The sequence below is a fragment of the Mustelus asterias genome, chromosome 4 (genome assembly GCF_964213995.1).
Source record: "Mustelus asterias chromosome 4, sMusAst1.hap1.1, whole genome shotgun sequence".
NCBI lineage: Eukaryota > Metazoa > Chordata > Chondrichthyes > Carcharhiniformes > Triakidae > Mustelus > Mustelus asterias.
In genome coordinates, this window is record NC_135804.1 from 140,725,751 (window position 1) to 140,753,043 (window position 27,293).

The 27,293-nt window shown below is 41.2% G+C and overlaps 1 protein-coding gene across 5 annotated transcripts; it reads left to right on the plus strand.

The window, feature by feature from the left end:
- zbtb33 (zinc finger and BTB domain containing 33) lies at window positions 1–25,156 on the plus strand. 5 transcript variants are annotated; one of them, XM_078211818.1, is made up of 4 exons: window positions 15–82; window positions 16,745–16,787; window positions 18,238–18,356; window positions 21,083–25,156. In XM_078211818.1, the coding sequence occupies exon 4, from the start codon at window positions 21,085–21,087 to the stop codon at window positions 22,936–22,938; it is 1,854 nt and encodes a 617-aa protein (XP_078067944.1). In that variant the 5' UTR covers window positions 15–82; window positions 16,745–16,787; window positions 18,238–18,356; window positions 21,083–21,084; the 3' UTR covers window positions 22,939–25,156. The 5 variants fall into 5 exon arrangements, with proteins under 5 accessions (XP_078067945.1, XP_078067944.1, XP_078067946.1 ...); XM_078211820.1 differs by having other exon boundaries at window positions 81–162; XM_078211819.1 differs by lacking the exon at window positions 18,238–18,356 and having other exon boundaries at window positions 1–82.
- Window positions 25,157–27,293: the final 2,137 nt, after the last annotated feature.

The window sequence follows — 27,293 nt, forward strand, 5'->3', positions numbered from 1 at the left end:
GCAGCCCCCGGGCGGCGGTGCAGGGGCAGCTCGGGCTCTTTCTTCTTTTCTTCTGCTCGCTTGTCAAGGCCCAGGAGGAACCGTAAGTACAGTCAGAAAGAGAGGGAGAGAAAAAACAACAAATTAAATTACCAGCAACTTCCTGTCTTCTTTGCTGAGAGTGTAAGTGGGGTTTCTAACGTCCAAGCTGAGGCGAGAGAGGAAAATAAAGTGGTTTTAGGTCGGAAATCGGCGCGACGTCGGCACCCTTAATGAACCAGGAAGAGAAAAAGCCTGTCACTCTTGTCATTATTTGCTTCTTGGCGTTTTCTCTGTCTAAATATATTTTTCTGAGGTGATATTTTTTGGGGGATGGGGTAATTCCCCTCCTCTCTCTCTCTCTCCATCGCCTCTCCTCCCATTTTGGGGAGTTAGCTTCAGATCAGTGCTTGTTTCCCCCCTTTTAAAAAAAAGACTAGTGAATCTATCACAGGAGGTTAAAAAGAACCAGGAGTTTTAAAAATTACAGCAGCAGACTCATTCATGTGTAGATTGTATAGATAAGTGTTAGTGGGATGTTTCCAGGCCTGTCTAGGCCTTGCACTCAAAGGCACAACTGACCCTGTGGGCGTTTAAAATACTTGTTCCCAATTGCAGGCATGCAGTTTTAGGGTTCTTTTATTGCACAATTTTGTTCTTCTTCTCCTTTACGCTGTTCTCGGTGTAGAATTGGGGTTGTGGGGTGGGAGGGAGGAGGAAAACATTAAGTGGAGTAGGATGAACATTATGGTCAGATGCATGACTCCTCATGCATGCCAAAAGTACCCTCAATGTGCTTGCAGAATGCCAACTCTGTTCTGGGGTATTGTCCGCTGTGTAGATTTGCACTTTTTTTTTGCAAGTGAAACTTTTGAGGAAAGTGTCCTGAAATTGCATTTTTAAAAAAAATTAATAAAAATCCTTTCCAGCTTTTATCCTGTTTATTTAACTTGGAACAAATTTTGTTTTTAAATAAACAGCTGCCAGGGCACATACCACAGAATTATTTTAGTGCAAAAGCAGTGGAACAAAATGTAATCTGAACTTAACTTAATGTTTTTTGTTCTGATCTACATTTTGCTACTGTATTATTTAATGTACACCGCTTGCTGTAACTTTGAAGTATTTTGTCATTCTTTCTGTACATATCTCGCAAGTCTACTTTCCAGAAAACAGAACAACTATTAAGCCATGGAGTTCTTCACAGCCGCCATGACCATCTTCCATTTCTGTGGGACTAGGCTGCTATTTAGTGTTCTTTCCAGTGGCTTGTATATTAGTTAAACCTGGTTGACCTCAACTTTTACTTAAGATTCCTAATCACACTATGCATCCACTGAGCAAGGGAATCTAAGTATTACAGATTCAAAACTAATGATAGCTTGATTGCTAGTTAATAGAAATTTATCCAGATTTGTTCTTACTATAAAGATTCTCTGCATTGTCAGGTGTTGACATTTAATTTTTTTGTCCCAATTCACCTAAAAAGAGAAAAATCGCAAATGCTGGAAGTCTGAAATAAAACACAAAGTTATGGAAATACACAAGCAGGCCCATCAATCTCTGTAAGCAGAAGTACAAGTGGATATTTTGGCTAAATCTGATCAAAATTTAAAAAAAGCAAAAAGGGAGGGTCAGGCAATATCGCAGAGAATGTTTTCTGAGGGAATGTCACAAGTACCTTTCCTCCCTAACTCTCAATGTAGTCCATTCCCTTACTTGGCTTATCAAACTCAAAAAGTAATTGCATGGATTCACTTTGTCCTTTTCAATTTTGACTTAACTTTTCTCCTATTTACAACGATTGGGTGAGATGACTTTTATATCACCCAGCTTTTTCAACTACTTTTTAAAGGAAAACAGTTTGCATCTTACTAAACCCATTAACTATCTCTTTGTCCCAGTATTTAGCAGATAAAATCCGTGATATTCCCTGACCCTCCCCTTTTGCCTACTTTTTTTTTGTTTTGATGAGATTTAGTGAAAATATCCACTTGTATTTCTGTTTACAGGGAAGGATGGACATGCTGTGTATTTCCATGATTTTGTATTTTATTTCAGACTTGCGATTTTTCCCTTTTGTGGTGAATTGGGGCAAAAAAACTTAAATGTCAACACCTTACAATGCAGAGAATCTTTACAGTGAGAACAAATCTAGATGAATTTTCATTAATTAGCAATCAAGCTATCATCAGTTTTGAATCCGTAATATTTACATTCCCTCGCTCAGTGGGTACAGAGTGTCACCCTGAGCCACACTGATTAGGAAGGTGCCATGTTTGATCCCTGAGTTTTGTTGAGGTAGCCAAGGCAGCAGTTGTAGTAATGTCATTTGCCTTTACTCTAAAGAGGGGAAAATAAAGTTGATTTAACTGAGTTTCTCCTTCCAGCTGCTATCCTAAATGTGCAAGTCCGTGTGGGCAGGAAAGGGACTCAGGGAATGGGCCCGGCTGTGTTTGGCTGTCAGCATTTGAATAACTGGTCAGGATTTGATATCAGTTGTTTACCACGACAAGCAGATTAAGACTGCTTTACCGCTCCCAATATTGTGGACCCAAGGTGTTGGGCCCATACAATGCCTGAGGATAAAGCACTTCTTTGAAGTAAAGTCGGCTGCTTGTGTACATGGAACTGCAACCGGGGTAAGTACTTCTTTCAGGAGGGAAGGGAAAGAGGGAAGGGAGCAGAAATGATAGATGAGGGAGCACAGTTCTTAGTATGGTGGTTGAATGAGGTGGCACAGTGTTTAGCCCTGCTGCCTCACAGCGCCAGGGACCCGGGTTCAACGTTTTCCCTGTGCCTGCGTGGGTTTCCTCCGGGTGCTCTGGTTTCCTCCCACAGTCCAAAGCTGTGCAGGTTAGGTTGATTGGCCGCGCTAAATTGCTCCTTAGTGGTAGGGGGGTTAGCAGGGTACGTGGGATTACGGCATAGGGCCTGGGTGGGATTGTTCTCGGTGCAGGCTCAATGGGCCAAATGGCCTCCTTCTGCACTGTTGGGATTCTGTGACTGTTCTGAATATGTGGATGTGCGATGGCCTCATTCACTTGATTCATCTGAATAAGTTTGTTAATCATTCATACAAAATGTGGGAAGGTGGTTCTGAATGGGTGTCTTCTTCCATTATGGATATATTGTTAGGAAGGTTATTGCATTAAATGTTGCAAACGGAATAGGGAAACTAATGCTCTTCCGTGTGGAACTGGAGTAAGTACAATATGCATAGAGGGCAAAAAAACCCAGCAGGAAATGATACCGAATGATGTAAGAGATGTAGCATTGCAATGTTACCAGGTGCTTATATTCTCAACACTTTTGTAACGGACAAAATTCATAAACCAATGAGTAAGCAGTAAAGTGGTACAAGGGTATAAAAATAAAATACTGCGGATGCTGGAAATCTGAAACAGGAAATGGTGGAAAAGTTCAGCAGATCCAGCAGCATCTGTGGAAGAACTGAGTTAACATTTCGAGTCCCTATAAATCTTAGTCATATGGACTGGAAACAGTGGCCGGAATCGGGGCGGGTGAGGCTTGCAGGATGGAATTCTCCGTTAGCCTCGGGTGGGATTTTCCAAACCTCGCCCGAGCGAGGTTATAAAATACCAACCAGTAGCTCAGTTTCTCTCTCCACAGATGCTGCCAGACTTACTGAGTCTTGCTAGCATTTTGTGTTTTTAGTACAGATGTACCAGAGACTGAATAACAGATGTTATTTTGAATCCCGTTCATTTCTTTCGCTGACTGGCCCTTGCAAATGGACACACATCAAACTGAATCTTGAAGTTCATTCATCCATTTAATTTGGTGATAATAGTACAGTACATTTTCCTTTCCCTTGTGTAGGATTGTGGCACAATTTTGTTGTTGAAAAGGCAGCTATCATGTTTTGTTTACTGTTGCAAGCAGCTGGGGAGAATTATTAATCACACGTGACTGTGTTCCTCTGACATTGTTGTTTGTATGGGAATGGGATGGTAGGGATAAATTTGTTCCTGTTTATTTTTAATTGGGATTTTATAAAATAGACCCTTTTTTCCTGAGCAGAAAATTTGCTCCGAGGACCAACTTATGCTGCAGTTAACTGAATTAATATTAGTGTTGTTGCATGCCAGGCCTTTCTTAGTAGAAGGCCTCATGTTGGTCCTACTGGGACAAGCCAACAGTGTAAATGGGCTACAATCTAGTGATCCAAAGCAGCCCACACCCCCAGACCAATTGCTGCTTTTCGCTTTCCACGCTATCCACATTGGGTTATGACAAGTTTAAAAAGACAGTCTGCATGTACATCAATTATGTTCGCAGTGTGGGTGGATAATGCTACTTTTTACCTACTAATATAACAGGGCAGTTTGATTAGATGTTTGTGTATGGTGGCAGGTCTTTGGTTACCAAACTGAGTGAATGCTTTAGAGAGTAGCGGCAGACAGTGTTCTGCGTTACTTTACTGGATGAACCCTTTGAAAGTGAACGCGTGGAGACCAATTTTGACTTGTAGTACTCGGACAAATTGTGAGCCTTGGTTATGTTGATGTTGAGAGATGTATTTGAGGATCATTACGTTAAATCTGTGTGTGGCGTTGCAGTGGTTTCACGACAAATTCTCTGTAGGATAACAATAGCAGTTAGAAATTTGCAAATGCAAAAAGGAGCATTTTAAATCGAAGCAGTGGTAGTGACTGCTGTTAGGTAGGCCAGCTGTAGGGTGCATTACTGAGAGGGAATAGGCCAATAGTGGGAGTCGAGACTCGAGGTGATTCAGCCTTAAGCCTGCAGCCAGTCAGGTTATAATGGTATGGATCCAAATTTGTGCTGGTGGGAAGCCAAACCTTGCATTGAATTTTGTTTACGCCAGCGCCAATTTGGAATACAGCAGCTTTCATTAGTAATGTGCTCCACACATGCCAGTGAAGGTTTGGAGCACTTAACATGGAGGGGAAGGGAGGCACCCAGCAGGAAAAGGAGAAAATCTAAAATGGTTGGGGCGGGTGAAGGGATCAAAAGGATTGTTGAGTTTTTAGTGGGCTTTTCACAGTAACAAGAAAGAAACCAGGACCAAGTGATTTTGGGAATTATTGCAAAAGGTAGAGATTGAATAATTGGGTTCTGATGACGGATTCAAGGGACCAGGGGACACGAGGAAAGTGTGGGCAGGGTCATACAGCTTGAGAGATCAGGTGGAGCGAGACTCTGGAGTCATTTTCGAGAGAGGATATCGTGATCTTAAAGTAGATTTCCTGTAGCACAGGGAACCAGTAGAAATTGGCAAGCACAGAGTTATGGAGTTGATAACGGGGCGAGGAGGAGGAGGGCTGGTTATGAATTTTGTTCAGAAGGGGACATGAAAATGAATTTCGAGATTAGCTGCAATTTTGGAAGAGGCATATTGTCAGGAGAAGGTTAGAAATGTAATCCTCATATGAAACAAGATCTGGACAACATTCAAGTTTTAGGTTGATAAGTGGCAAGTAACATTTTTTTTTATTCATAGGATGTGACATCACTAGCTAGGCCAATATTTATTGCCCATCCCGAATTGCCTTTGTTCAGAGGGCATTTAAGAGTCAACCAAAGCTCTGGTCAGACCCCATTTGGAGTATTGTGAGCAGTTTTGGGCCCCGTATCTAAGGAAGGATGTGCTGGCTTTGGAAAGGGTCCAGAGGAGGTTCACAAGAATGATCCCTGGAATGAAGAGCTTGTCGTATAAGGAACAGTTGAGGACTCTGGGCCTGTACTCGTTGGAGTTTAGAAGGATAAGGGGGGATCTTATTAAAACTTAGAGGATACTGCGAGGCCTGGACAGAGTGGATGTGGAGAGGGTGTTTCCACTAGTAGAAAGAACTAGAACCACAGGGCACAACCTCAGGCTAAAGAGACGATCCTTTAAAACAGAGATGAGGAGGAATTTCTTCAGCCACAGAGTGGTGAATCTTTGGAATTCTTTATCGCAGAAGACTGTGGAGGCCAGGTCATTGAGTGTCTTTAAGACAGAGATAGATAGGTTCTTGATTAATAAGGGGATTAGGGGTTACGGGGAAAAGGCAGGAGAATGGGGTGAGAAAAATATCAGCCATGATTGAATGGTGGAGCAGACTCGATGGGCCGAGGGGCCTCATTCTGTTCCTATGTCTTATGGTCTTATAACCACATTGCTGTGGATGTGAAGTCAGATGTAAGTGCCAGACCACATAAGGATGGCAGATGTCCTTCCCTAAAGGACATTAGTGAACCAGATGGATTTTTACGACAAGTTTTGTGATCATCATTAGACTTTTTAAAATTCCAGATTTTTACTGAATTTAAATTTTACCATCTGCCGTGATGGGATTTGAATCCAGGTCCCCAGAGCATTTCACTGGGTCCCTGGATTACTTGTCCACTGAGAATACCACTCCGCCAACCCCTTCCCATTCATGCCACATCAGTGGTAGGCAATGACCATTATCAACAAGAGAGAATCTAACCCTCTACCCTTATTAGGCATGGCATTACTCTTGCGGAATCCCCCATCATCAACATCCTGGGGTTATCATTGACCAGAAACCTATCTGGACCAGCCATATGAATACTGTGGCTGCAAGAACAGGATGAAGGGTATTTTGCAGCGAATAACTTACCCCTGAACTCCCTAAAACCTATCCATCAATCACAAGTAACAAGCCAGGAATGTGATAGAATACTCCCCACTTGCCTGGATGACTATACCTCCAACAATACTTAACCTCAGTACCATCAAGGACAAAGCTGCCAGCTTGATCACCATCCTATCCATCACCTTAAAACATTCCTTCCCTCTGCCACTGGTGCACAGGTACCATAGACAAGATGCACTGTAACAACTTTCAAAGTCCTTCAGTAGCACCTTCCAAATCCACAACCTCTACCACCTAGAAGAATAAGGGAAGCAGACGCATGGTAATCCCACCGCCTGCAAGTTCCCCTCCAAGCCACACACAATCCCGACTTGGAACTATATTGCCGTTCCTTCATTGTTTTTGGGTCAAAATCGTGGAACTCCCTCCCTAACAGCACACCACATAAACTGCAGCGATTCCAGAAGGTGGTGCATAAGGGAAATTAGGGATGAGCAGCAAATGCTGGCCTAGCCAGTGATGCTCACATTCCATTAAAGAATAAAAAAGTACAGCTAAAGCCTCAGTGGAGGAGTGATAAGAATTTACCAGGCAGAAGTCAGGAGCTGAAAGATTATGGATTTAATGATGGAGGGGATGTGGGATGAAAGCAGGATGTCAATGCATGTACCATTCGAGAGCAGCAGAACCCTAATCTGGGAGGTTGATGCAGATGGGCCAAAGAAACTGGCAGGGATTGAAAAGAGTGGCTTTGATGTGTTCAATATTGACCTGATGGGAATGTCCACGCCTCCATGACCTGTTGCCAAATGCCAGTCAGAAGATGTAGCAGCTGTGTCAGAGACAAGGGTGGAAGAGGAGAAGTAGAGTTGAATATATTGTGGCAATTGATTATGTCGCTGTAGTTGACATAGTTGATGGATACATAAATTGGCTTGAGCATGCTGGATATTTCAGATAGAGTTCAGATTGGACCATGATGGCTTGGATTTTGCGATAGGAATAACAAAATAAAAGAGGTGAACACCTTACGCCATCATTGAAGAATAAATCAGACAGCAACTTCTGGCAGCTGTAAATGTGAAATTAAACATGGAAATTGGGAAATAGCTGTCCAAGTTGCCTTGTTCCTCCAGAAGCTTTGTTATATTGGAATCTTGCTGAGAGACCTGCATTCAGATATATGGAAAGTTATGAAGCTGCTACATTTGCCCACCAGGTACCCAGTAAGCCTGCCAGAGAAAAGTTAAGTTTTGCTTATTCTAATCTAAGTTAATTACCGCAAAGCAACCTCCAGGACAGAAAGTTAACTTTTACAAGTGTGGTATCTCATTTTTTCAGAATGTAATTAATGTTGAAGATTTAAAGTAAAGTTTTCTAACTTCTTTCTATCTCTCTTGCTTAGTCCAGTCTTCCTTTCCTTCCCCTTATTTCACTTTCTGTACATGTTTGGTATTAAATTAAATATTTTAGCAAAGCTGGTTTAAGGAGATACAAGGTTGCTTGCTCTGTTCACACGGGTTCTAGATCTCCCTTTCAGGGCCCCCTGTGGGCAAGTGTCATCATAATGAATGGCTGGTGCTGATGGCAAAATCCTTTCTATCATTGCCACGCTTCTCTGTGGACTTCCACAGAATTAAAGGACTGTTTACAGTTGCTTCTAGTCTAAAGTTTGATATTGAAGCGTTTGAAATATATTGGTTTGCATTTAAGGAACATTATTAAATCTGAGAAAAAATGCTCCAGAATTGCCATATTTTAAACAGGACAGTTTACTGATTGTATTATCTTGTCATTGTGATTTGGTGGTTCTTATCGGGACTTACAGCATTTATTGATAAAGCTGACCAAATTATTATTCTTGTGGGGTAATAGTGTATTCTTGAGCATTAATACAAAAGAACAATGGTGAGCGGGACAATTTAAAGACACCTCTAAACCGAAGACATAACTGATCGTTGAACCTGTGCAATGCTACAGTTCTTACTCTGGAAAACACATGTAAACAAGGCATTTATGCCTATTTATTTCAGACTTTCTTGAGCATCAGTCAAAAATTGTGAGTTGCCTTTTTGTATTTTTTGTTCCAGTGCGGCTCATTTATAGCAGTGATTTCTAGGTTAGAGGTTTGAGTTTCACACCCTGAATCTGAGCTGACACTTCTCCATTGTCCATGTGTGGTTCTTTGAATGAGGCATTAAACTGAGCCTTTGTTTGCCTGTTCAATTAGATGTTAAAGATCCCACAGAATTGGAAGAAGAACAGGAAGAAATCCTAGTGTCATCAATGTTCCACCCTCGAGCAATGGTGATTTACCTTGTATGATATGCTTGTGCGAAGCGGCTGTTTTGTTTGCGCTTGCGTCTCGTCATAATTCATTGAATGTGAAATGCTTTGGCATGTTTCCAATGGACATGAGAAGATACTACATAAATGCAAATATTTCTTTGAGTGCGTATTCATCCATATCTTGAGTAACGACTGTTCAAACTCAAATTGTTTGGATGGAAGCTAAGATTTAGCAGTTGTGCTTTGGAAGACTCAAAACACTGGTGTTCAAACACTGGTTACTAGAGCAGCCTCTCTCGTCTGAACCACTGTTAACAGGCAAGCGATACAAAATCTAATTTAGCTAATTGGGAACTTCATGACTGGAGTTAAGTGGGCAAAAGTGTGTCACCTTGGCTTCAAAATTGGCTGGGGGATTTATCATGGGCTGGAGGTAATGGTCTGTAAGACGTGGAAATACATGAGAGAGATGGATGGGATTCCATGGGAAGAATGGATGAGATCATAGTTAAGTTTACTAATTTGATTGCCAATGTTTTGTGTGCCTTTGCTAGTTGTATAATAACACTAACCTGTGCAAATTACCCCATGTATTAGAAATTTACTTGCATTACTACAAAGCAGGACTGCAGTATAAGCGTGTACACTTGCACTCTACTTGCCAAATATTAGCTCGTAAAGGCAGTGAGTAGATGAGCCATGTAAAATAGAAAGGCCCCAGCACAATGCCGAGCTAGATAGTCTGGGTGCTGGGTAGGTTTGCTACATTTTGACTTCAGGATTTCTGGTTTTGGCAGGGGACTATCAACCAAAGTTGCCACTCGCAATTACTGCCCAGTAATTCCAGGCTGCAGGAGGTGTAAGGGCCTGATGTTGGTGAGGACAAGATTGGGCTTATCTGTATCTTCCTTATAGTGACCCTTCAACTCCTTCCTAACAAGGAACCATTACCTTCAGGATGAAAAGAGGAGGGGCATTGTGAAAATTGATGGAAACAAAATTGGATTCAAAGTTGAAAATAGTTTTATGGTTGTTCAACAACCTTTCCGATGTTTTTTCTCCATGGGCACTTTGTCCACCCTTGTTTTGTATTCAGATATGTCTGATGCAGCTTTAATTTAGATTTTTAATTCTCCCTTGTAGATTGAAAACAGAACCTGGATCCACACCATTAAAATGATCATAATAATACAGTGAATATGTGGCTTGTTGCTTAAGATTTTTCACCAATTGTCTCACATAACGCACTTTATTTTGCAATACCTAAAATAGCACTGTTTTTCCAAATTTCCCTTCATCTGACATCCACGAGTGATCCTTTTTAAGCAAGGGCTGTGATCAGATGTGGGGACCTTCGTCTGTTTTTATTCCCCTGTCAAGGAAAAGGATACAGAAACTGGTTGTATGAGACTGAGTTGTGTGCTGACTCAATGAGGACTGCATATTGAACTTCCATTGGGCCTGGTTTGGTATTGTACAGTCACTCGCGGACAGGGAAGCTGTCAGGGAAGTCATTAAGCAGTCATTGTAGGACAGGGAAGTCCTAGAATGACTGCTTAATGCAACAAATGGTTCTGAAAACTGGCTGTTCAAATTCAAGTGAAACTCTTTGACGGCACTGATGCAGTCAAGTCGTGAGTTGAGTGTTTCTGTATAACCCTCATTGTGAAGGTCCTGACTTTGGACAGAGGTGGTGGTGTTGGGAATTATTGAGTTATTGCAAAACATCTTCCCACAAAGGAGGTTCAAGGAGCTGAAGGTCTCCTTGGATAGTACTCGTGCACCATTCAGATTCAGAATGCCATGTTCCAAGGAAGTCTAGAAGCAGGTTGCTTATTGACCATCTGGGAGCGTTGCTGTTGAGACCTGGGGTAATTGGGCATGAATAGAGGGAGTTCTCGGGTGGTAGAAATCTGCCTTTAACTCCAATAGGCAAAATTTTCACTGATTTTTGTTTTAGGAGAGGGATAGGGACAAGGAGGCAGGTGTAAGCACTGGCAAAGGTGAGACTGTGCATCAGAATTCTCTTCACAGTGTGGCTGCAATTAGAAACTTGCGATGTGCAGATTTATTGCCATGACTCCATGTTCTGCCATTTAGAACATTGCATTTTATAAAGTAAATCATTTCATGACCTGATGAGGTAATATCTAATGTTACCAAAAGTTATGCCACGGAGTAGTAGTCCCAAATGACCTACAGTTGGGTTGCCAAGGTGAAGCACTGAGAGAAATCAAAAACAGCGATGGAAGTTAACCCAGGACGTTCACAGACGTTGACCACCATTTGTCACTATTATTGAATAATGTGCAAAATAATTTGGAGCTGCATTGTTAGTTTCCAGCAAAGCTTTGATCTTGAGCTTTGTAGATAACACTACAAACTCCTTGCCACCATCACACCCCCTGCCCGCCCGTGCTGCATTCAATCTTTAAAAAATCAGTGCAGCAGAGCAAATGTAGTTCTGTTAAAGAAATCCATCAATCTTGCATCCAGCTTCCAGTCAGAACGACCTACTTCTTCATTGTTGGCAGGCATGGCTGCAAATTCTTGACTATTTTCTGGCCAGTTGAATCAAATTGTTAACATGTAGCAATAAAGACCATGAGTCAGAACCACAAAAACGATGTGTTTCAGCCAAATCCCTCGCCAGCCATAGTCCACAAGTATCCAGGCAACAGGCCATAGAGGAGTCCATTGCAACAAGGACAAAAGGTTGTTCAAGGTCTCATAATTTTGAAAGACTAAAAGTAGCAATTATGATGTTTGACATTGACTATGATATATGTGTTTTCATGTTGGTTATTATTCAGATCCTCTTCCCAGACTTCTCAAATAACACTTTGCTTGAGACCTCAGTTTTACTCATCACTAATGATGGAGTTTGAGCCCTGTTTCACCCACATCATCATTAACGTTTGGCAGCAGCTTCAAAATGATGTGCAGTTCTTTATTTTAACAAGGAAAGAGCATGTTCCAGTATGTTCTGTAAGCCTGTGTATCCATGCCACCCCTCTGTCAAGGATTGAACTTGTGGAGTACGACACTGGCTGCCTTTTCCCATATGATCAAAGCTCACCCACTCGGGTTGAGGCAATGATTGCAGGTGAAATGGTCCACAACAAGGTGTCACCACAGAACCGAATCTGGCTGGATGCACTTCACGGCAGGGCTAATTTGATCATGATTAGGAGTGGGAAGCCTGGCTGATGTCGTTCCGCCTTTTAAACCTGAGATGTTGAAGCCATCAGTGTGACCTCTGCTGCAACCCTGTCTGGTATCAAGGTAACATCACATTGCCGGGGCTCAATACAAAACAAGTCAGTGGACCTAAGAACTGAGTGAGCTGTGGGAGTAGTCACACTTTTTTAGACTCTATTCAATACATATGTAACGCTATACACCTTTATTGCTAGTGTTCCAAAGCACTCCTCGCCAGCCTCCCACCCGCTGTAAACTTTGGCTCATCTAAAACAGCCTTTATTCTAACTCAACCAAGTTTCATTCACTTATCACCTGTGCTCATTGACCTATTTTTGTGTTCAGTCCAGCCGTGTTTTATATATATAAATTCCACCCTTGTGTTCACATTTCACCATGGACGTGCCACACTCTGCTTCCGTAACCTCCTCTGATCCTTCAACTTTCCGGGAACCTGACATTCCTCTAGTTCTGGCCTCTTGAGCAGTCCTGATTTTCTTTGCCTCACCATTGGAGATCTAGCTGTTGGCTCCCTCAGCTCTGGAATTTCTTCTCTAATCCTTTTGTCTCTCCATCTTTATGACTCTCCTTAAACCTACCTCTGTGATCAAGATTTTGGCCACTTGTATTATTTTTTCATGTGGTTCGATGTCATTTTTTTTCCTCCTGATAACACTCCTGCTGGATGTCTTGGAATATTTTACTATGTGAAAGGTGCTACAAAGTTGCAATGTATTGTTTATTATCAGCTACAGATGGCTGTGTTGCACCAATTAGCTTGTTTTAATTAAGTATTTCCATGATTTAGTAGCTTTTGTTCAAGGAAAAGTATTGTTGGAAACCTTCAGTAGCCAGTTGCAGGAAGAAATTTGTTCTTAAGAAGGGACCAATGAAAATACCTTATTTCTTTCCTTAAATAAGTGCTATAAGGAAAATAAATTATTTGAAAAATGGTCAAGATTTTGTGATTGTAAAAATGGCAAAGCTATCAGTGTTCACTTTCATTACACCACTGGAATTGGTGTAATGAAACCAACGCAGAATCGCTGAGCAGAAACTGATAGCCAAGTTCCACACACATGAGGACGGCCTCAACCGGGATCTTGGGTTCACGTCACACTATCTGTAACCCCCCATGACTTGCCTAGGCTTTCAAAATCACAACTGTCCTGGCTTGAGACAACTCACACCTCTTTAACCTGTGATTAACCCTCTCTCCACTCACACTGTCTGTACCTGTAAAGACTTGATTACCTGTTAAGACTCGCATTCCAACCAATGTCTTGCAGTTCAGTCTTTGTCTATACATGCCCTATTTGTGAACCCAACTCTCCGCTCACTTGACGAAGGAGCAATGCTCCGAAAGTTCGTGATTCCAAATAAACCTTTTGGACTTTAACCTGGTGTTGTGAGACTTCTTACTGTGTCCACTGAAATTGACTGCAGCTCTAGGAGACTGCAGATGTGCAGAACAAACTGAAAATCCAGAACCTCCACCTTTCTGCTGTTAGTCTTATAAGAGGCCCTTAAAAAAAAAGTTTCATCTTGTTGAATGAGGTGTAACTCAGTTTTTGATGGGGTAATAACTTTATAATTACTGCTGACATCTTCGTTGGCCCTTGGAATATTATAATTGTGGAAATTTTCAAATTTCCCCATTGTGAAAATAAATCTCCACTTTAATTTTTTAAAAGTTTGTTTATATTGCTATTTCAACTTTTACCTTTACCCACTTGATCATTTATTTTGCTATCTGAAAATTTAAAGTGCTTTTGACTTCCTGGTTTGCTGTCTGTGCAAATATTTTAATGTTGTTGGTTGCTTACCTCATTTGCTGACTTCACTGTTGTTTGATGCTGGGAGAGCCTGTTGACTTGGTTCCAGATTGAAACTGCTGTTGGGAAAGGGGAAAACCCATTCCACAGAAGTCACAAGGTCTTTGTGGGCTAATTTCTTCATGGTCAACAGCTTCACCCACAACCAAAAAGTTGGGTCCAATATTTTGATCTTGTTTGGTTAATACTTTAAAAATGGCTAATTTTGAGCTTAAGTGAAAATATCTGATAGCTACAGCCGAGGTACAGAAGCGCACGGCCAAAATGTTTTTGTTAGGTTCTTAAAAATTCTAAAGCAAAAAGTTTTTTCCTCTTTCCATTATAGTTTCAGCAAGTAGTGGTAATGATGAGTCAGATTACATTAGCTGTGCTGGATTGGGTGTTTGCATTCATAGGAATACATTATTTTATGTAATTTTCACCTGTTAAAAATAACCAGAAACCTCTATGAAGAGGGAGTGGCAGACTAGCAGCTGTCTAAGAGGCACAAATTGTACAAAGACTTTCTTCTTTAAGGTAGGTTTTAAATCAATTTGTTAGAAATCGTGGTTTATTTGATAAATTTGGAGGGTTATCACACGGAAGTGGCTTTGAGGGAAGAAAATTACCTAAAAGCCCAGAGTTTGAAATACTTGCATGCATTAGTATTGGTTAAACCTTTTGTGTAAAATACATTGTCACAAATTCATTAACCCGTGCATTGATCACGGGATGTTGACAGTCCTGACGTCTGCTATTTTTAGGGCTGGTGGTTGACACTTTCATGTCAAATTCCTACGCACAATGTTTTAGTGAAAATGTTGAAAAGTACTGGATTATTTCAGTAAAATACCATGTACAGGAATTTGGCGCAATTGCATTAACCACCGCAGTAAAAATACTATGTGGAGGAATTTCAACCCTATTCAGTTCCAGATTTTTTTTAACCCTTAAGGTTAAAAAGGGTGGGAACCAGATTAACATATTTAAATCATGATTCAGTTATGCTGTGTCGGCTTTAAACTGGATTCTCCCTGCTCCCGGAATTCTCCAACCCATGGGGGCAGCGAAAACCTGAAGTTAATCACCACTGGTTTCCAAAAACAGAAACTGGTTGTGATTGCCACACTGGAGGTCTCAGAGGCCATTGAAGTCCCCGGGTGGTTGGGGAACTGACTGGACAGTGCCAATCTAGCAGTGCCCATGGGGGGGGGGGGGGGAGGGGTGTCCTTTGCTGACCCTTTTGCACTTGTGGGGGGAGGGGCGGATGGGTGTAGGTACCAGCAAATAATGGTGCCAGTGAGTGGAGGGGGTAGTCTTAGCCTGTGAGTAGGAATGGCGGAGGGGGATGTGTAGGATTGTTTGGCGCGATCTCTGAGGAGCCAGGCTTGCTGGTTTAGGTTCCCACTCCAAAAAAAGTGGGAGAATTCAGTGAGAATCTCCCCAGGCTCCAAATAAATTTCTAAGTATGACTGAACTGTGAACTGAATCACACCAACCCTCCCAGTGGGAATCTCACAGGTTTTTCCGCTCGGGCCAAAGCATAGAAATTCCTTGGGCGAATTCCACCACTTGTTTCAAAATCCCAAGTTTTCTAATCACAGTGTATGGAAATTGATGTAATATTGGAATGTATGTTTGTTGATGGCTCAACAAAAATGCACGACCTAATCTACAGTGTCAGGAAATCTCAGATCTCCAAAGATGCGCGGGTTAGGTTGATTGGCCATGTTCAATTGCCCCTTAGTGTCAATGAGATTAGCAGGGTAAATACATGAGTTACAGGGAAAAAGGCCTGGGTGGGATTGTCATTGCAGGCTTGATGGGCCGAATGACCTCTTTCTGCACTGTAGGGATTTTATGAATTGATCCTGATCTATTGAGTTGGGTTGTGTCCGCCAGGACAATGCTGTAGTTGACTATGAAGAAAATAGAAAGACTTTCAAATATTCCCATTCATGAAGCTCTCCCACCAGTGGAACTGATAGCTGGAAAATGTGTATATGTAGATGTTGAGTAAAGAGGCTTTTGGGCTTGGCTGTGATGCTGTCTTGTCTAATGGCCAGTAAACATTCAGTGCTGAGGCTTGCACAGAGAGGATGGCCATGGGATACTGGAGAGCAGCAATGAGTTCTTCCTACACTGAAGCTCACGTGAATAATGAACATTTGTATGACAATATCTGTTGCCTACGGAAACATACTCCAGCAAGCAGTTGAGCCCCTCAGTAGCAGTTACGTTACACTCTAGGTTCTAGTACGTGCTCTCAGTGATCTCTGCAGTCCATTTCTTTAAAAAAAAAATCTGGTGGAGGATGACATTGTGCCACAAGTGCGGTGGAAAGGAAAGCCACTGGTACTGGGGAAAGGAAAGCACCTCGTATTTTCATATATCCTCACTTGGCTAATATGTTTTTGTTAACATATTTAAGCTTTTGTCCATTCTGAAGTTCTGACTCAGAGAGACAGTGAAATAAATGTGTAATTTGGGCGTTGAGGCGTTGCTCGGAATTATTTCAGATTGCAGAGGGTACAGAAACTGCAATAAGCCCAGGACAGCAATTCGGACCAGCAGCTTTATGCTTTGTGACATGTGAAAGGCTTCCAGAAATGGAAAGGAAATGTGAAAATCTTTTAGGTGGCACAGAACTGATGAACTTTTGTTTGTTATAACCTCAGTTTGAGAATAAACTGAAAGGTGAATTGACCTTCAGTTAGCCAGTTTATTATGATAGAATGCTTTTTTTAAAAAAAAATCTGCTTTCTGGAGTTTTATTGTTGTATCGAAGCTTTCATTTCAATCTAAAATGATATGTCTTTATTTTTTTTGCAGATCATTGCAAAGAAAGCGTGACCTTTGAAAATAATTATAAAAGGTAAATGTAGAACTTCTAACAAATGCCGACTTAAACGATACTTGTCATTCTCCAATCAGAGTACATAACTTTAGCTCGATATCTTGACAGTCGGTTTTCCCTTAATTCTGAACTCGTGTCCAGTCTGCCTCGGGTCGTGCATGAAATTACCAGACACATTAGTCCTTTAAAAGGAGCATAGATACAAAAATTAGTGATTGGCTGAAATGCATTACCCAATTGATGAAAATGAATAAATTAAGAGGTTAAATTCAGTTGTGATGTAAAAATAAGGAGCCAATAAGCAGCAGGAAAACTGAGCAATCTAATTGCTCAAGTTTCTTCCTAAACCTACCAATCATGAACTAGCAAGAGTCAGAGTCTACCCAAACAAATTTATGACTTTCATTTGAGATTTGGTTTTTCAGCTAACTGAAAAAATATGCACACATGTAAACTAAGAAACCCAGGAATGCTTAAACCATATAGAATAACATATTCTAAATTTTATTTAAATTTTCTAATTTTTATTATTTTAAATAATAAATACATATTCTTCGTATAGTTTCTGACACAATTTTGTAAATCTCTAGAATATTTTCTGGTAGAAAGTTACTCTGAGCTTGCCATATCTGCCTAGAATTATTTGGCTTGGCCTTGCTGCTGATGTTTAAGTTTCTTCTGGTTCACTGCAGTCGATACCTATCCCGATAGTTCATCCCTTCTTCATTTCAACTCCTTTGCAAATACTGATTGCTGTGCCCCCTTCTACAAACCAGCCCTTTTCTTCTTATGGTTAAACCAGGTCAAGTGTGGATTTGGGCCTATGTTTTGGATTACTTCCAATTCTCCCAGCCTTCATTCTCCCAAAAGCCAACCTGCTGTGCTTTCACAACCCAGATCCTATCAGTGCTTTTATTACCAGTATTTCCACACCCATGCAGATTCCCACTGCTCTCACTCCTGGGCAGTATTCCACACTAGGCCTGGTCCTTTTGCTTCATTTGCAGCCTAGCCTGCCTCTTATGTTCCCTGTGCTCTATCAAGTGACCCCTGCCAACCTGCTGTTTATCTTCCCTTCAGTAGCTGAACCAGAATTGCTGAAAGTCCTTTCAAATTTTCCCTGGCCCACTCAGCTAGCCGTACGTTATTCCTGTCCCAGCACCGGTTTGATCCTATCTTCACTTGGCCAACTCTTGTACAGAATTTACTAACCATACTTGGAATGCTGCAGTTAAACACAACAGTGGTCAACAGGTTCACTTCGGAAAATAGAAGATGAATCCTGACTTGCCTGCTACCTCTCAACCTACTGATTTCATCCCACTCCCTGCCAGTTGTTTATTAGTTGATCCCCTGCTCTTGTATGCTTGTAAGTGTATCTGCCAGGCTACCTGCTCAGTCAAATGCTCCTCAGCTCACTTTCTTGCTTGCTTATCCTAAATGCTTTCTCTTTATCCACCCATCCTAGGCACGTCTTGGATAGCTTTCCAGCCCAAGACATTCCTGCAGCCCATGCTAACCCTGCCATGCTGAAAGTACTTTCTTGACCCACCTGCCTACCTCAAATTCTTTGGGGATTAACAAGAGGTGAGGAAAAGTGAAAACTGAAGTAGGAGGGAGAAGCAGGCAGAAGAAGGCAAGGACTGTAATTGTGCAGGCTTTGTGAAGATAAGACAGAATGGGTGGGGTGAGGGGGCGGTTTCGGGTGGTGGTGGAGGGGGAAGGGGGTAGGAGAAGAGGAGGAAATGAAAGAAAAGGCAAATATTTGAGCCGTTATGAGATGCTGAGAGCTTCTCGATATGGCTTAGCTCAAAATAGCTTGAAGGTGACTGAATTAGAGAGCTTTTATTTTGATGATGGTGATGATCCTGAGCAACTTACATGTGGGCATGAAAATATAAGAACAAGGTTTTGCTCCAGGGCTGTAGGATTGTGTTACAACAAAATTAAATAGCTCCTCCCAAGAGCTAGAGTGGGGCACACTTTAAAGAACAGTTGTTCCCCATCTAAGCATTTCTTCATGACCTAAGTCTTCTATGTGGCACTTCTTTCTCAAAGTGGACAACACTATCATATCTGCAATTCTTCCATTTTGCTTCTGGCAAATAATTTTTTTCTTGAGTTTGGTTGCCGTTGGACCTGGGCCTGTATTTAGAACTTGGGCCTGTGTTTTGGATTACTTCAAATTCTCCCAAAAGCCATCTTGCTGTGCTTCCACAATCCAGTGCTTTTATTACCAGTATTTTCACTCCCCTGTTGATTCCCACTGCTCCCACTCATCAGAGCAGTAGTCCACCCTACCAATCCACAGTCTCCTCAGATCCCTCTTGGCTGATGCCATCCTAATGCTACTCAGCTGTTGATCCCAAATTGCAAACTTATCAAATGTCCCCAGCCTTCAGCACTTCCACCTTCTATATCCCATCCTCCACACTTATTTAATGTGATCATCCTTTCTCTCCCAACTACCCAGCCAAGCTGCCTGGCTCTCTGATCTCTTCCTCCCAAGCTCTAACCCAAATACTATGCTTCGTGTCAGCCACAGAATGTCCCTCATGGAGCTCCATTTCTCTGTCACTTGCTTGTGATACAGTGCCTCACTGATAGCTTCAGTTAGCCCATAAAACTCGCCGTTGTTATTTTTCACCTTCTGGCAAGTCCTGGGGCAAAATAAACGAAAAGGAAACCATTACGAGTAGCACAATGTCATTGGAAACATGCGGAAGAGAGAGAAGATATAAATGACAGAAAGAGTGAAATGGAAACCACGTCAAAGACTAGTTGGTGATATCAGTACCGCAATGAGTAAAGTGATGACCAAATAGATAGAGGGAGGGACAGAAAAAAAAAGTGGGAAACAAAAAAACCCGGAAAGGAATAGAAAAGAAGCAACTGCATGGTGACGGAAATAGATTTATTTGCCACAAGAGATTAAATATATTAGAATTCATTATCCATTATTTGTCATTGGAACAGTAGATTCTCTAACTCCCCATGAACAACGCCACAGGATATCATTTGTTTTTAGTCACATGTTCTTTAAATTCTCTAACAAAGTTTATTCCAATGTGTCCTCTGGAATGGCCTGAACATCAGGCACCACAGTCTTTGGCGCAGAATTTCCACAGCAGTTCTGATCTTTAACTTTTGTAGAAAATCACCAGAGAAGCTGTTTCAACAAAACTTAAGGTGGGAGGGGCAGCACAGAGATTCGCACTGCTGCCTCACAGCGCCAGGGACCCGGGTTCAATTCCAGCCTCGGGTGACTGTCTGTGCGGAGTCTGAACGTTCTCCCCGTGCCTGTGTGGGTTTCCTCTGGGTGCTCCAGTTTCCTCCCACAGTCCAAAGATCTGCAGGTTAGATGGATTGGCCATGCTAAATTGCTCTTTAATGTTCAAAGATGTGTAGGTTAGGTGGACAAGCCATGTGTGGGGTTATGGGGAATAGGCGGAGGGGAGGCCCTGGGTGGAATGCCCTTTCGGAGAGTCAGTGCAGACTTGATGGGCCGGATGGCATCTTTCTGCACCGTAGGGGTTCTGTGGTTCTACATTGGAAGAACCCCTTTGGAAATTTTACCCCAACCTATGTTATTAAAGACAAAATGTACACTGTAGGACAACAGCTCTCCTCAGGTGAATCATTTCAAATTTAATTTCAAAATAATTTAAGGACAAACGCCTGGATGTAATTATGATAAAATATTGCCGAGTGGATTTGTTTTAAGGGCTTATTCTGGTGTATTATTTGGCCCTGTGAGATTATAAATGATAAGTTACAATCTGAACCGGATCAAGTTTAAAGTTTATTTATTAGTGTTACAAGTAGGCTTATGGTAACACTGCAATGAAGTTACTGTGAAAATCCCCTAGTCGCCACACTCCGACGCCTGTTCGGGTAGACTGAGGGAGAATTTAGCATGGCCAATGCACCTAACCAGCATGTCTTTCGGACTGTGGAAGAAAAGCTGAGCACCCGGAAGAAACCCACGCAGACACGGGAAAACGTGCAGACTCCGCACAGACAGTGACCCAAGCCGGGAATCAAACCCAGGTCCCTGGCACTGTGAGCAGTAGTGCTAACCATTAAACTGTATGTTAGGCTGCATCAAGTCTTTACTGTTTCCATGGAATAAAATAAATAAAACTGCTTTTATCTGAGAGTATAACAGAAAGGGTTTGCCAATATTGCTTGTGAATTTCTGATTACTGCTGATATAATTGTAAAACTTTGGACTAAGTTTGTTCATTTAACAGGATTTACGTAGTCTGTCAGCTGGCAGATCTTCATTGGAAATGTCTTTATTTTTGATCTAGTTATGGAGAGCAAAAAACTTATTAGTGCAACTGACATTCATCACACGGGAACATTGTTGAAGTCTCTAAATGAACAGCGTGTCCAAGGACTATTCTGTGATATTACCATAATTGTGGGAGATCGCAAATTTCGAGCACATAAGAATGTCTTGTCATCTGCTAGTAACTACTTCCATCAGCTTTTCAGTCTCGATGGCGCTAAAAACACATACGGACAAGTCCTCGAATTGAACTTTGTCAGAGCAGAGGTCTTTGCAGAGGTTCTGAATTTTATCTACAGCTCCAAGTTGGTGCGTGTGAATGCAGAACTTGTAAGTGAGTTGATTCAGTCTGGGCAGGCCCTGGGGCTAAAGTTCCTTGCTGACTTGGGGGAATCGCTTTCAAAGTTAAAAGCAGCAGCACCTGCTACAGACATTGCTGCTCCTGTGACAGATTCCAAGGGCGAGGCTTCACAAAAAGTGGCTGCTGATCCACCAGTGGAACCTGAACGCTTGATTATACATGTTGAAGAAGGCGGTGTGGGACCACGAATAACTGATGCTTTCTCTCTGTCTAGTGCGGAGTTTGGGGATTCTAAAGGTAACAGTCAAGCCTCAGTCAGTGGTGAAGATTCAGAGGATAATGATGATGTCATTTTCTGCAGTGAAATTACACCGCCTAAACAGCCCTCCAATATAGCCAGTAACAGTTTAGTGCAAACAAACATTATCATCCCCAACATACCAGTGAGTTCTGACAACTTAGGGGTTCAAACAAAACATCTTGCTCTACTGCCAGAGACATCACCGAAAGTTGGGGATTTCAAAGGCAAAATCCCTGACGGGAGCACAGGGAGTGGGCAGAATACTGTAATTAACCAACAAAGCACAAAGGTTGGAAATGCAAAATACATTCAAGATGGCAATCATCCTGTAACCATAGTTAAAACGGCTGCCATTGATACTTTGTCTAAAGGTTGCAGAGTCTATGCAAATATTGACACAAATCCCAACACTTATCACATTGTGGTACCAAACAAAGATGACCTTGCCAACCGTGAAACCAAACAGAACAAGGAGCCTCAATCCCCTGAAAAAAAGCTGCTACTGATTGGAGACAAGGTATCTGGTGATGGCGGCCACTCAAGTTTTCAAATCATGCCTGAAAATTCCTCTAATCATATAAATAACTCAAGACCTGTGTTCATCAATGATCAGTACTTTCCAGATGCAAAACGAATGAAAAGGGAACAAGATCATTATGAGTTAATTGTAGATGGACGGGTATTTTATGTTTGTATTGTTTGTAAGCGATCATATGCCTGCCTGACTAGCCTGCGAAGACACTTCAATGTTCATTCCTGGGAGAAGAAATACCCTTGCCATTACTGTGAGAAAGTGTTCCCTCTTGCAGAATATCGTACTAAGCATGAAATTCTCCACACTGGCGAACGGCGATACCAGTGCTTGACGTGTGGCGAGACCTTCATCAACTACCAGGTGATGGCATCGCACATCAGGTCAGTCCACAGTAAAAAAACTGGCAAGAATGCAACTGAAGACGAGGCTGTCTCCGATTCCAAACTTTACCGCTTGCTGCCATGCAAAACCTTACAGATCAGGCAATACGGATTCCTGACTCCAGGTGGATCTGGTGCCATGACTGAAATTAATGAAGATGGAATTGTGTATCATGTAGATGATGATGACGATACAGATGCTCCACCACAGACCCCGGAGACCATAGGAGGCAACAAGCCTACAAGCTGGGATGATATTTTTCCTCAGGAAGGAACCCCTGTTTACAGGTACAATTCCTTAGATGGCAATTCCGAATTAGAGTTTGTTATACCAGAATCCTTCCGAGAACTGGCATGAAGTCATTCAGACTGTGATGGAACTTAAACATAGTAAGAAAGTGGATTGTGTTACCTGGTAAACTGCTGACTGACAGTCATTGGCAATATTAATGTACTAACAGACCGGTTAAGCGTTTGTGTTTCAGGCAAACAAAAGATTCAGTGGCTGGACCATTGTATGGCTAACTTAGTCTTTTTTTTAAAAAAAGTGTTTCTGTTAAACATAATGATGTCAGTGTAGTATACAACATGAATGTGCAACAGAATCCAGTCATGGTTTTGAACTAAAATGCAGTTTCTACAGAGGTTTCGTCGGAAGTGGCCAGATATTAATGGGCATTTATATCTGATGTATACCATTGAAAGAGTTTTTAATTTCTTTAGTCTTTACTGATCAAACAGCCATTACCCAGATGTTTATGTTTTACATATTTCTGCTCAGAAACTGAATTTGTGGAATTTTATGTGTTAGCACTTCTCATTGTAGGGCTGGGGTGAAAAGCTGCTGTTGGTTTTCTTTACTCGCAAACTCTAAAATCATCTTCCTACAAGTAGTAAATCACCTTATTTAACACGCTTAATTAATTACACGGTCCTTCTTCCTGAAGTGACATTTCAATATCTTGATGCCGCTAACATCACTGGAAAGTGACCAAAAGTGCAAGAGAGTGTTTAGTTAGCAATGTCATAAAACAAAGCTTTTTCAGTGGTAGAAGGCATTGTTTCAGCCTCAATTGGTATTGATGGACAGGTGCAAGTGCTGGTGTAAGTAGCTGTGGTGCCAACGCCATGGAAGGGAAAGATTAATGAAAATAGGTTCAATCCATATTGTTCTGGGTTGAACAATAGTTCAACACAGAAAGCCCGTCTTCCTTTTATTCCACGATCATTTGTCTTGCAGTATTAATCACGCTTTCACAACTTTATAGTAATAATGCATCCATTTGAATTAAAACAAAATAATAATGTGCCTAATTAAACTAGATTTAATACATATAGAGTTAATAATGAGAAAAGATGGGTTAGGAAAAATTATCTAACCCAAGAGCCTGTTGTGTAGTCCACCATGAAAGGTGAATTATTTTGAATCACCCAATACCAAGCTGACTCCTCGTGGCCATTGTCTAGATATTTGCTGTGTTATATCTATTAAGCTGGATGCTAATGCAGTACTTTGGGGTGAAAGCTTTTAAAATTGACAGTTCGAAAATTGAACTGTTATTTACAATGTCTGGCTTACCTGGGATATGCATGTTAAGTGATATTTTCTTGCCAGCTTCCAATTTTTTTCAAATATTATTCCTGTTTGTTTTTCTACTGTGAAGTTGGTAGTCTATATGATTTTTAACAAAAGCAATATCCTGCTGTCCATTTTCAAAGTGGAGTAGCATCTTAATTGTAATTTTTATAAATGCTTAGGGATTTAATTTATCATTTTGTAGCTCCAATGATTGTACTGCTAAAGTAAGTTTTGGGCGCACAACCACTCAGATGGCTGGGGATTGCAAGGTTTTATTAATGAGGTGGTTGACGCAATTTAATGATGCCTTTTCACCCAAATGCTTATCAGATTTTTTGAATCTTCTTAGCTCAAAAAAATTCAGTTGACCCGGCCTATCATTACCTTGGTATACATTATTAAAAAAGCAAGAATGATTTTGCTTACACATTAAGTACTGTCGGCTTACAATATTGGAAATGCATTTCGTAGAACACTTCTGTTTAGTACCTATTCAGGAGTAGACTCTTAGCAAAATGATTTTTTTTTGTAAATGCTTCACTGTATGGATCAACATTGTATATATGCTTCACTTTGGGGGAAAACATGGTCCCATAAGTCTTCTGAAATGTAGAAAAGTAACTAAACATGTAAAAGGAATAATAGCCTGTCATTTTGTTTGTAACAGTTTTGCATGCATAGATTAGAACAAAACTGCAGAATGGAAAATCTTTTTACACTTGCATTACAGTAATTTTTTTTCTAGTTACATGCAGATTGGAAAGATTATGTTGGTCTATATAATAACGTTATGTCCTATTGTGCAAGCAAGATTAATGCTTTTGTACCAGTGAAAATAATAAAACTACTAATATGTAAATATAGTTGTAACAAAGCTTCTTCCTTAGTATAGGTTATTGTTAAGTCACTTTTCTAGTTTCTTTAATTTTGAGCCTTAGAATGTAAGTTTATTTATTGTATTTGCTCTTTTGATGATAAAAAATAAAACTTTCAGAACATACTGACTTGTACCTGTCCATACTGTATTTTGTTTGGTCATATAACTAATTAATAACTGGTGGCACAGTGGTTAGCACTGCTGCCTCACAGCTCCAGGAACCCAAGTTCAATTCTGGCCTTGGGTGATTGTCGGTCTGCGTGGAGTTTGCAAATTCTCCCTGTGTCTGCATGGGTTTGCTCCAGGTGCTCTGGTTTCCTCCCATAGTCCAAAGATATGCAGGTTAAGTGGATTGGCCATTGCTAAATTGCTCCTTAGTATTCCTTTAGCCATGAGAAATATGTGGGGTTACGGGAATAGGGCCTAGGTAAGATACTCTGTCAGAGAATCGGGGCAGATTCGATGGGCCAAATGGCCTCTTCTGCACTGTAGAGATTCTATGATTCTAACATTTCAAAATATGGAACCCCTTGAGTCTTCACTAAAACATATACTTTTTATCATGGAGCTGGAATTTCTATGAAAATGTGGTAAAAATGCCCTTTTGTTTAAAAGAAGTAAATGTGCAAGTATGGTGATCTAAAATGTTCTCTACTTTTCTGAAGGGCTAGGCTGCTGTTGAGGTAAAATGCCATGGGTTTTGGTAACTCTCTGGCTCTTAGCTGAATGATGCTTCTCCATGTATTAGCTTGGCTAGTTTTTATTTATTTATGGGTCGCTGGCAAGGCCAGCATTTATCGCCCATCCCTGATTACCCTTGAGAAGGTGCGCGCCACCTTGAGCTGCTGAAGTCTGTGTGGTGTAGGTACAGATAGTAGTTCGATAGGATGGAAAGTGAAATAGTCCAATCTGAAACTGGGATCCTAAATCTAAACAAAAGAAACTGCAGAGGTATGAGGCATGATTCGGCAAAGTTGGATTGGGAAACTGAATTAATAGGTGGATAGGCAATCACTAATATTTAAGGAATCAAACGTATGCATTGCAACAGCTGTACATTCCTTCCTGGCACAAAAAGACAACAAGAAAAGCAGCCCAACCATGGCTAATAAAATAAATTAAAGATAATATTAGATCCAAAAGCGGAGTCATATAAAGTTGTTAGAAAAAGTAGCAAGCCTGAGAATTGGAAACAGTTTAGAATTCTGCAAAGAAGGACCTAGCGATTGATTCAGAGGGGAAAAATAGAGTATTAAAGTAAACTTGCAATGAAGATAAAATCAGATTGTAAAAGCTTCTATAATTATGTAAAAAGAGCAAGTTTAGTGAAGACAAATGTAGGTGCCTTACAGTCAGAAACAGGAAAATTTATAACAGAGAACAAGGAAATGACAGTACAACCAAACAACTACTTTAGTTCTGTCTTCACGGAGGAAGACACAAATAACTTTCCAGAAATGCTACAGAACCAGGATCAAGTGAGAAGGAAGAACTGGAAGATTTTGGTATTTTAAAAAAATAGTGCTTGAGAAATTGATGGGATTGAAAAATGATAAATATCCAGGGCCTGATAATCTACATCCCAGAATACTAAAGGAGGTGTTATGGAAATAGTGGATGTGTTGATTGTCATCCTCCCAAATTCTGTAGATTTTGGAACAGTCCCAACAGATTGCAGGGTGGCAAATGTAACGCCAGTTTTTTAAAAAATGGAGGGAGGGAAAAAAACAGGGAATTACAGACTGGTTAGTCTAACATCAATAATAGGGAAAATGCTGGAGTCTATGATAGAGGATATGAAAACAGGATACTTAGAACATAGCAATGGGCTTAGACAATGTCAACATGGATTTAAGAAAGGGAAATCATGTTTGACAAACCTACCAACATTCTGGGGATTACCATTGACCAGAAACTGAACTGGACTAGCCAGTTGTGGCTATCAGAGCGTGTCAAAGGCTAGGATTCCTGCAGCAAGTAATTCACCACCTGACTCCCCAACACCTGTCCACCAGCTACAAGACACAAGTCAGGAGTGAAATCTACTTGCCTGGATGAGTGCGGCAGCCCTAACAATTCAAGAAGCTTGACACCATCCAGGACAAAGCAACCCGCTTGATTGCCAACCCCTGCGCAAACATTCAGTCCCTCCACCACCGACAAACAGTGGCAGCCATGTGTGCCATTAAGAAGATACACTGTAGGAACTCACCAAGGTTCCTTAGGCAACACCTTCCAAACTGACTACCACTACCAT

Excerpts from the sequence above, each read along its gene's own strand:
- zbtb33 (XM_078211819.1), top strand. The coding sequence starts at position 21,085 with ATGGAGAGCAAAAAACTTATTAGTGCAACTGACATTCATCACACGGGA.